The 9,630-nt window shown below is 46.9% G+C and overlaps 1 protein-coding gene across 4 annotated transcripts in view; it reads right to left on the bottom strand.

Annotated features, from left to right (window-relative positions):
- Positions 1-9,630, bottom strand: part of Csmd2 (CUB and Sushi multiple domains 2) — a 553,245-nt gene that overhangs the window by 423,035 nt on the left and 120,580 nt on the right. For all 4 annotated transcript variants that reach the window (XM_029539695.1, XM_021199594.2, XM_029539696.1 and 1 more), the window contains exon 3: positions 5,202-5,314. In XM_029539695.1, the coding sequence (XP_029395555.1) occupies positions 5,202-5,314 (113 nt within the window). The remainder of the gene's footprint in view (positions 1-5,201; positions 5,315-9,630) is intronic.

Here is a 9,630-nt window from a genome sequence, read left to right as displayed (position 1 = left end):
AACACACACACACACAAACACACACACACAAACACACACACAAACACACACACAAACACAAACACACACACAAACACACACACACACAAACACACACACACAAACACACACACACACACAAACACACACACACACACAAACACACACACACACACGTACGTGCATGCTTATGCATACACATACAATAAGACTAACTTTTCCGTGAATATTTATCTGATCTTGGCATGGAAAATGTCTTTCTGTGCACAACACCCAAAATAGATGTCACCAAAATTAAAAAAAAAAAAATGAGGTTTGGCTTTTCTTTTCTTCTTAATTAAAATTTTAAATTAGTGACATATAAATTAAAACTGCTACACATCAAAAGGGAAGCCACCACATTAATATCCTTAATATGCAAAGGAGATAAGAAACATACTAACAGCCCCAATGGAAAGGTAAGCAAAAAGTGGGACAGACAATTTAGAAAATGAGCCACAAATGGCCAGTAAGCGCTGACAGGTGTTCCACCTTCCCCATCATCAAAGAGATGTAAATTGTCACCGCAAATGAGATTTCATTTTCCGCCCATTTGAATCAATGAAACTGATTTAAACCTCACTAGCACTCAGGGTAGGCAGGGTGAGGGAGAAGTGGGCCTGAGCCGGACAGGCCCTGCTGCTGCAAGCGTGCGTGGGTCTAATCTTTCCGGGGGTGCTCTGAAACTGGGCATCAGAGTGGAAAGCCTGCAGCCTCTTTGGCTGAGCAATTGGCCTTCCAGGAATTTATCTTAAGATAATTAGATGAGGCCTTAAGTTGGGTAAACGCGGGTGTTCTTCATCTAAATGGGAGCAGGAGATGACTGGTTAACAATAGTGGTGTGTGCAAACCCTCATGGCTCCCTTTCTAATGGACATTAGGAAGAACAGAGGAGGACTGCCTCTTATGAACAGGCTGACCTCATTAGCCAGATTACGGAATCGCATCCACAGACGATCCCGTGTGTGCGTGGGCGTGGGCATGGGCATGTGCGTGTGCGTGGGAAGTGGTGTCGACACTGCTGGAAGGACCCAGAGGAGCTGGACCTGGACATGGGCAGAACAGGGCAGGGACAGAGCCTGAAGGAGGAACAGGGGGACAGAAGGAAGATTCCTGGGGATCACGTTCAGATCTGGGGCTGGAAATGAAGGCTCTAGATGAAGCGAAATAAAATACAGACTGTTAAATAAAATTTGAATTTTAGATGGAGAGATAAAATATTTTTTTTGGTCTAGGAGTGGGGAGTCTGACTCGGTTGGAGAATACTTGCTTTGTAAACGTAAAGACCTGAGTTCGATCCCTGGAATCCTGGTTAAAAACAAAAAGCCAAGTGTGGTGGCACAGGCTTTGAACTGCAGTGCTGTGAAGGCAGAGATGGTGGGGTTGGCGGTTCTGTGGAGCTCTCTGGGCAGTCAGAGGTTGGAGAGCATGAGAGAGCTCTGATGGTGGGGGCCTCCCCAGGCTGAAGGGGGTGCTCCTCTAGAATCTGGGAATCATGGTGTGATCATGAAAGGACCCAGGCTGGTGATATCCTGAGTGGTGAGAGACTCCCCCTCATAAAACAAGATGAATGGCTCCCGAAGGAACAACGCACAAGGCTGCCTTCTGACTGCTACATGCCAATGCACCCACACACGTGAATACACACAAGGTTTTAGTTCAAAGACCATAGAATATACCAACATTGACAATTGTTTCCGCATGTGGTATCAACTTGATTTTTCTGGTGACACTCACTGTACTCTGGAGTCCCTTTGATGACTCTCTGGGGTGGCTCAGGTCATCCAGGAGGGACACTGAATCCATGGCAGTCTTCCTGTGTCCTCCTGTCTGTCTGTCTTAGCTCCAATCCTCTTACCTGAGAAACAGACTTTAGCCTGTCCTTTACTCAAAGAATTTTTCAGGACTCGATGTGTAAGACCTTTGTGACAGAAGAGTGTCATTAAAACCCTTGGCCATCAAGTCCCCTTAAGCTGCGCCCGCACCCATCCTCACCCCGCCTTGGCTTAGCTGGTTACATCTGTAAGATGGAGATAGCCAAGACAGGCTGCAAAGTTGTCGTGGGAGATTAGAGGAGAAAATGTATGTAAAGTGCCTGGCATACAGTCAGAGCTTAATACACACTGATCCTGGCATACAGTCAGTGCTTAATACCCACTGATCCCCTTCCCTCTGGTCCACACTCCACCCACGCTCCTGTCCCAGAGGATTACACGCGGAGCACCCTTCTCCTCTAAGAGCTCGAGGAGTAGCGCCATTTGATCTCTGCCTTGAAGTGGTGACTGACACTTCACCTACCTTCACCTTCCTCTCAAAATCCCAGCAGCAGTTCAGTTCCTTATCTTCACTTTCCACACCCTGGGGGGGGGGGGGGGAGAAGATGTGTGAGGGAGAGAGGTGCAGGAGGATCAGACTTGCTTCGATAGCCGACGGGCAGCTTGGATGCCCGCCAAGAGGAGCCACTGAGAACAGTGCCTTGATGCTATTTGGAAATGGAATGGGTGATACTAGGCTGGAGAGCATGAGAGAGTCCTGATGGTGGGGGCCTCCCCAGGCTGAAGGGGGTGCTTCTCTAGAATCTGGGAGTCATGGCATGATTGTGAAAGTACCTGGGAACCCCCCTGATGAACATGTGTGGGACGCTCCCTTGATAGAGTAGTGCGCCAAGGGTCAATGGCGCAGGTGTTTCATAAAGTCTTATGAGGGTCTGGGCTTGCTTCCATAGACACTCAGAAGGAGTGATGAATGGGGACACTATGAGGACATAGGGCCAAGCTGGGACCCTTGTGTCTGTTACTCTCAGAGTCTATACAATACAGCTTTCATGTCACCAACTCAAGGACCCAAATGCAATCTCTCCAAAGCTACATACCATGGAGGGAGCGATACCCAGGACCTTAAGACAGACAATAGGCTGGTGGGAATGAAGGGAAAGATAAGCCCTCGCACACTGCTTGTGAGATGCAGTGCCCTCAGGCAAACACTGTGAAGCTCAGTGTGGAAGCTCCCTGAAGAGCTAAAAATGCAGCTACTATATGACCCAGCTATGGCACTCATGGTGAATCTTTGCCCAAAGGATGCCAAGTCAGCCTGCCGCAGAGCCACGTGAGCATTTGTGTTTAATGCAGCACTGGATGTACTACATCCGAGCTGTGGGGCCAGCCTAGATGCCCAAGAATACATGCATGGCAAAGAAAGGCAGCATACATCCGCAATAGAGATTATTGGGTCATAAAGGCGAGTGATGTCAATGGAATCGGACGGTTTGACGGAAAGGTGGCTTGGTAAGTACACGCCATGCAGGCATGAGGACCTGACTGAGCCCCAGACCAAAATCAGCACCCGTACACATAGCCAGGCATGGGGAGCCAGCTCCTCATTCCAAAGCTGGAGAGGTCAAGACAGATTGCCCTCTGAGGCTTTCTGGCTGGCCAGCCTATGTTCGATTTTGTAAGCCCCATGTGCCAGTGGACTCAAAAGAGCGGGTACACAGCTCCTGTGGAAGATCACCCAAGGCTGGCCTTTGACCTGCACATGCATGCACACACATGCGTGTGCACCAAATACTGATATGTAGCTGTATACACATGCTACACACACATAAATGGGTGGAACTGGAGATTAGAATGTCAGAATACCCCAGACTCCACTTTCTGTCATGTGTAGAATGTAGATTTTACACACACACACACACACACACACACACACACACACACACACACACACACAGGATGGAAGTTCACAGGGATGATCTGGAAGGAAAGAGACTGACAGCAGAAGGGAAGATATTGAAAGATGAATACACGCAGGCACACGATACGTGCCTATGACAACGGCATTGTGAGACTCGATCGTTTGTACGTGGAGTATATCTTAATGAAGGAAATAAAAGGAAGCCTCCAAAGAGGCTTCTCTCAGGAAGGAGCCTGGCGCACAGAGGCTGTTTGGGTGCCGAGCCAGGTAAAAAAAGCCCAGCCAGGATGGCCAAGCTCTCAGACACGGTGCGGGTTGCAGCTGAGCATGGTTTTAAACATGCATCTCAGGGGCGCTCAGGTGCAAGGCAACAAAGGTGTGTCTTTGTCAAGAGCACTCAGGTACTGTGAAGTTTAGGGGCTTACTTTCGGTGCGACAATCAGGCCGGGACCCCTCAGTGAAGGTGGCTGGAGTCAGGGCAGAGGCCCTCAGTTAAAGACATGTGCAAGACAGTTGGGAGCCATTGCAGGAGTATGTAGTCCTAAGATCTTCTAAGAAGTCCTCAATGGATCCAGTTACTGCATCAACTGCACCCCCATTCCTCTCTGCTGGGGTACTCCCGACTTCCCAGACAGGGGTAGGCTCGATTTCCACGTTGCTACAGCTTCATTCAGGAATTCATCCCTTACACTCTGAGGTTTTAAAAGCGAGGGAAGGAGCTTTGGAGTAATTGGCATGCTTTATTGGGGTGTTATGTCATCAGTGTTATTAATTATCATTAACAGTCTTAAAATACGCCTATTAATGATCGTGACACAAAATAGCAGTGCAGGTCTTAGCCAAGAGCAGCCTAATTATCTATTAATGAGATGTAAATTTCCCAAGGAAATGACAGAGATGTACAAGAACCACCTTCTAAACTAACATAATAAAGTTAATAATAATAATAGTGTATAATCTGAAGATATTAGTGTTAATTTGAATTCTGACACTGTCTCTAAACAGACCAAGGGAAGTGGAAATCATTTGTACAGATCAAGCCCTAATCCACACTGTTAAGGACAAATGGACAGTTCTTTCCCCACTAACATGATCTGGACTCACTGTGTTGAGCTCTCTGGTGTTTTTTCTTACTCACCTTTTACATCCCTCATATTTTCAAAGCCAGTCTGAGCTACCTCATAGAACTAACTAACTCCAGTACCGAACAGAGTTCAAAACCTAAGCACACACCAAAACCAGTTAAACAGGGCAGAGAAGACATCCCCAGGCCTCTTGATAAACTAGAGCAGCTGGGCTCTGCAATCCGCAAGTCCCAGGAAGGGAGGGAGAGGCTGCGATCCTAACTGAGTTGCTGGTTATTAACTGGTCTCATTAGGCAGGCACAGGCTCGGATCTGCAGAGCTACTGTCCTGGGCAGACAGGACCCAGACCTGCCTGTGGCTATGACAGCTCCCAGCATGCCTGCAGTTGCAATGGGAGGCACCTACCTTCATAGCTGGCACGGAAGCCCTGGGCACTGACAGCATAGTCGCTGATGAGGCTCAAGGACAAGGTGCTGGCCGCACTGACTATGGTGGCTGGTAGCTGAAAGCCGGTGAGCCTGGAAGACAAAGAGGTTTGAATGAGAAGAATGACCTCATTGGGAAACCACATGTCTCTTAAGGATCCATTCAGTATCTTCCAGATGTGGGATCTAAATACAAGCAGTGTCCGGGTTTGAATCTGGCCAGTGTGTAGAAGCCTTGGTCCTTAGGGTGGTGTTACTGGGAGGTGGAAGAACCTTCAGGAAGTTGTACTGACTGGTCTTATGTCCACGGGACATACAATTTAGAGTCATCTGAGAAGAGGCGACCTCAGTTGAGGAAATGCCTCCATAAGATCCGACTGTAAAGTATTTTCTTAACTAGTGATTTTATGATAAGGGAGGGACCAGCTCATTGTATGTGGTTCTATCTGTGGGCTGGTAGTCCTGGCTTCTATAAGAAAGCAGACAGAGCAAGCCAGCGAAGCAAACCAGTGAACAGCACCCCTCCAGGGCCTCTGCATCAGCTCCTGCCTCCAGGTTCCTCCGCTGTTGGAGTTCCTATTCTGACTTCCTTTGACAATGAGCAGCAATGTGGTGGTGTAAGACAAATAAACTATTTTCTCCCCAACTTGCTTTTTGGTCATAGCGTTTCATCGCAGCAATGGAAACCCTAACTAAGACAGAAGTGGAAGTAAATTAGGTCACTGTTGGTGCTTTTTTGGAGAGGGATGTAAAGACTCTGTCCCCAACCCCCCCATCAGCCCCATAACTCTCGCTCTCTTTATGCTTCCTGCCTGTCCTAAGATGAATAGCTTCGTTACAGCCACTGCCAGCCCCAAATCAACAGGAACACAACTGTCCATGGACTGAAATGTCCAAAACTGTGAGCAAAAAAAAAAAAAAAAAAAAGATCTGTTTCCTTTGAGTGTTTTAGACACATCATCACCGGAACAAGAAACTGACTAACGGTGAGAAACCAAACTGGAGGCGTGGGGGGACTTCAAGGGCAAAGGGAGCCCCAACAGAAGGGCAGGAAACAGTGTCTTCTGACACACAGAAAAAAACTGGAGGGGCAACTCCTCAAAGCCGTGGCCTGGCCCCCGAGCAGGAAGCCTGCCTCCTGGGCTGCTGGGTTTTTTCCTTCCTCCTTTGGTTTCATTTCCTAGTTTCTCCCCTTCGGGCTGAGGTCCTTTGAAGGCCTGAGTGGAATCCATGACAGATTCCCAACTGACAGCTGCCCTCAGACAAGACTCTTCACATACTGAGAAAAATTCACCTGACTCCTAGGAGCAGGGTGTGGCTGTCTCTTATGACTGCTTACTCTTAAAAGGAATGCCTACCATTTTATAGAAATAAGTGCTTATTAATATAAGAAGAAAGCAGAAAAGATAAAGGGCTGAATACAATCTAACAGTCATCTTCGTCGACAGTTGACATACAAAGAGATGTGAGGATCGCCAGGTGAGACCATAATTCCATGAAATAGCGTCCCATGAATGGCACCGTGCTGGGAGTGCTTTTAATGGGAAAGAATGCTGTTTTGAATCTACATGGGAAAAAATACTAAGGTAAAAAACAAAGGCATAGTTGAGCCTCAGATGATATGTCCTTAGCACTGAGTCATTTAAAAAGTCTTCTAAGGCTTGAACTATGACAGTGGACACACATAGTGGTGCTTGCCTTATAGTCCCTGGCACTCAGGAGCTGAGACAGGAGAATCATACAATCAGAGTCAGCCTGGGCTACATATGTGTGTGAGTGTGCATGTGTTGTATGTATGTATGTAGGTATGTGTGTATGCATATATACATATACATTATCTATTTATCTATGAGTACTGGGCATCAGAGGACACATTCAGGACATGTTTTCCCGCCATTGGACATCCAGGTATGACAGCTCCCACCAGAGACCTAACCGTCCCCAGGCTGGTGTGAAACTGCTCAGTCTCTTGTTTGTCGTTGCCCTTCATCCACTTTCTGAGACTCACCCTGCCTCCTCTCATCCCCACGAAGGCACTGGGAGAGAATTCAATTTTTACCTTTATCCTGTTCTTTAAGGTAGCCTGGGCTATCTGTAGAGACTTGGTATCACTTAGTACTTCCCATTGGTATGTCCCATCTTGACAGGTAAAGTGTGCCATGAAGAGCTTTGAGCTCCCACAAGTTAAAGCACATGTCTGTAAATACCAACTGTGAAAAGTCCAATGCTGGATGAAACTCTTAACCCTCCCATCACCGTAGTCTTGTAAAACCAGTGTTAACTCAAAATAAACTAATAGCATGGGAAGAAACGGTGATTATGGGTGAGAAAATATATTTCAATGTATCTCTTCAAGCATAAAGACATCCAAAAAAGCTTTCTTGCCTCTCTCCATAATCACATTCCCAACACACATGCACACACAAATGAATACATGCACACATATACATATACACATGTGCATAGCTCACTCCATATTCACATTCCCAACATGCATATACAATACATATATGCACACACAAATGCACACATGTACACACATACATGCACACATGTACATACCTCATTCCATATTTATACTCCCAACACACATATACACACAAATAAACACATATATACACACACAAATACACACAAATGCACACATGAACACATATACACACATGTAAATGTGGATACACATCCATACTCACACACATATGCACATATACATATACACATACATACATACACAGCTATGTATGCATGTACACATATACACATACATACATGTGCATGCACACACAGAGTCTTTTTGCTACCTATAGCATGAGCCCATCATGAGGGATTATATTAGAAGCCCATCATGAGGAGGAAGGCTCTTCTTGGAAGGACTAGCTTAGAGAACTTCTTTTGTTTCTTCCTGTCCTTCACTGTTCCAGGGAGCCATCCACAGCATGGAGTTCTGATTTGTACTCAGCTTCCCACCAGCTGCAGAGATGGGTGAATGACCTACCATGGTACACCGTCTCTCACTTTCATGGTCGGCCTCAAGATGTGGAGAGCAGGGTAGAGCTGACATCACCCTAGCCTGACCACCTTGAGTCCTTTCACTTGGTATGAGCCATAGACTCTGAAAGCCTTTCATTTTTGGACCTTGAATCAATGAAGTGTAAGCTCTGGAGTGCCCAGAGTCTTTATACCTTAGCTGAGCAAATGATATCACCATATAAGTATAAACAGAGCTGAACAGTGGCACGAAGACGAAAGCCTGTGCTCCAGCTGCTCGGAGACAGTGCTCCTCAGTGCCCACTGACGTAAGCCAGTCTCGCTTCTCCTCTTCTTTTTCCTTTTGTTTTGTCTCCAGCTAGTCTTAAGTAGACTTCTACCTCTTGAAACTGATCAGCTGCAGATACTGCATGGTACCCCAGAGGCCTTAAATATCTACTGGTTGAACTACGCACACACAAAAATAACAAGGGATAAAGAGAACACATAAACTGGGAGATCACACAAACTGTATTGTATGTGGCCAAAAGGAGTGCTGGCAAGCCAGAAGGCAAGGACAAGGACACAGACACACAGACCTGAAAGATAATCAAAATAGGAAAATCCAGGGCTGGGGAGACAGCTAGAGAGGTAACGCGTGGGTCTAAAATGCACAAGCATCCTGAGTTCTATCTTCAGATCCCATGCTGAAAGGGGAGAAGGGCTGAGCACTGCTGGCATGTGTTTATAATCCCAGCAATGGGGAGGCAGAGGCAGATGAATCCCTGGAGCTCACTGGCTAGCCATCTTAGTCTGCTTAGTGAACCCTGGGCCACTGAGAAATCTTGTTTCAGAAAGACGTAGGGGCGGAAGAGCTCAGGAGATGGGTCAGTGGATAAACTGCTTGCTGCACATGTTTGAGGGCCTGGATGCAGATCCCCAGCGCCATGTAAAAGCTGGGCACAGCTAGATGCATCTATAATTCCAGTGTTAGGAGGCAGAGGCAAGAGGATCCAGGGGGGTTGCTGGCCAACCAGTCCAGCCAATCAGTGAGTTCCAGGTTCAGTGAGACCCTATCTGTACAATAAGGTCAAGAGGCTGGAGAGGTGGCTCAGTGACGAAGAACACTGGGTGCTCTTAGAAAGAACTCAGGTTCAATTCCCAAACATACATATGGTGGCTCACAACTAATTGCCTGTAACTCCAATTTCAGGGAATGTGACACTCTCTTCTATGCCTGGTGTACAGACACAAATGCAGGCAAAACACCAGTACACATGAAATGTAAAGGGTATCACGGCTCGTGATAGAAGAAGACACCTGGTATCAACCTCTGTCCTCCACATGCCTGCGTATGGGCATGCACATCCACACGTCCACACATATACATCCAGTGCACAAGCACATATACCCCACAAGCACATATTCCTCACAAGCACATA

This window comes from Mus pahari, chromosome 6, assembly GCF_900095145.1.
Source record: "Mus pahari chromosome 6, PAHARI_EIJ_v1.1, whole genome shotgun sequence".
In the NCBI taxonomy this organism is placed as follows: domain Eukaryota; kingdom Metazoa; phylum Chordata; class Mammalia; order Rodentia; family Muridae; genus Mus; species Mus pahari.
The sequence above is the reverse complement of the archived record's forward strand: the minus strand, read 5'-3'. Positions and strand labels throughout refer to the sequence as shown.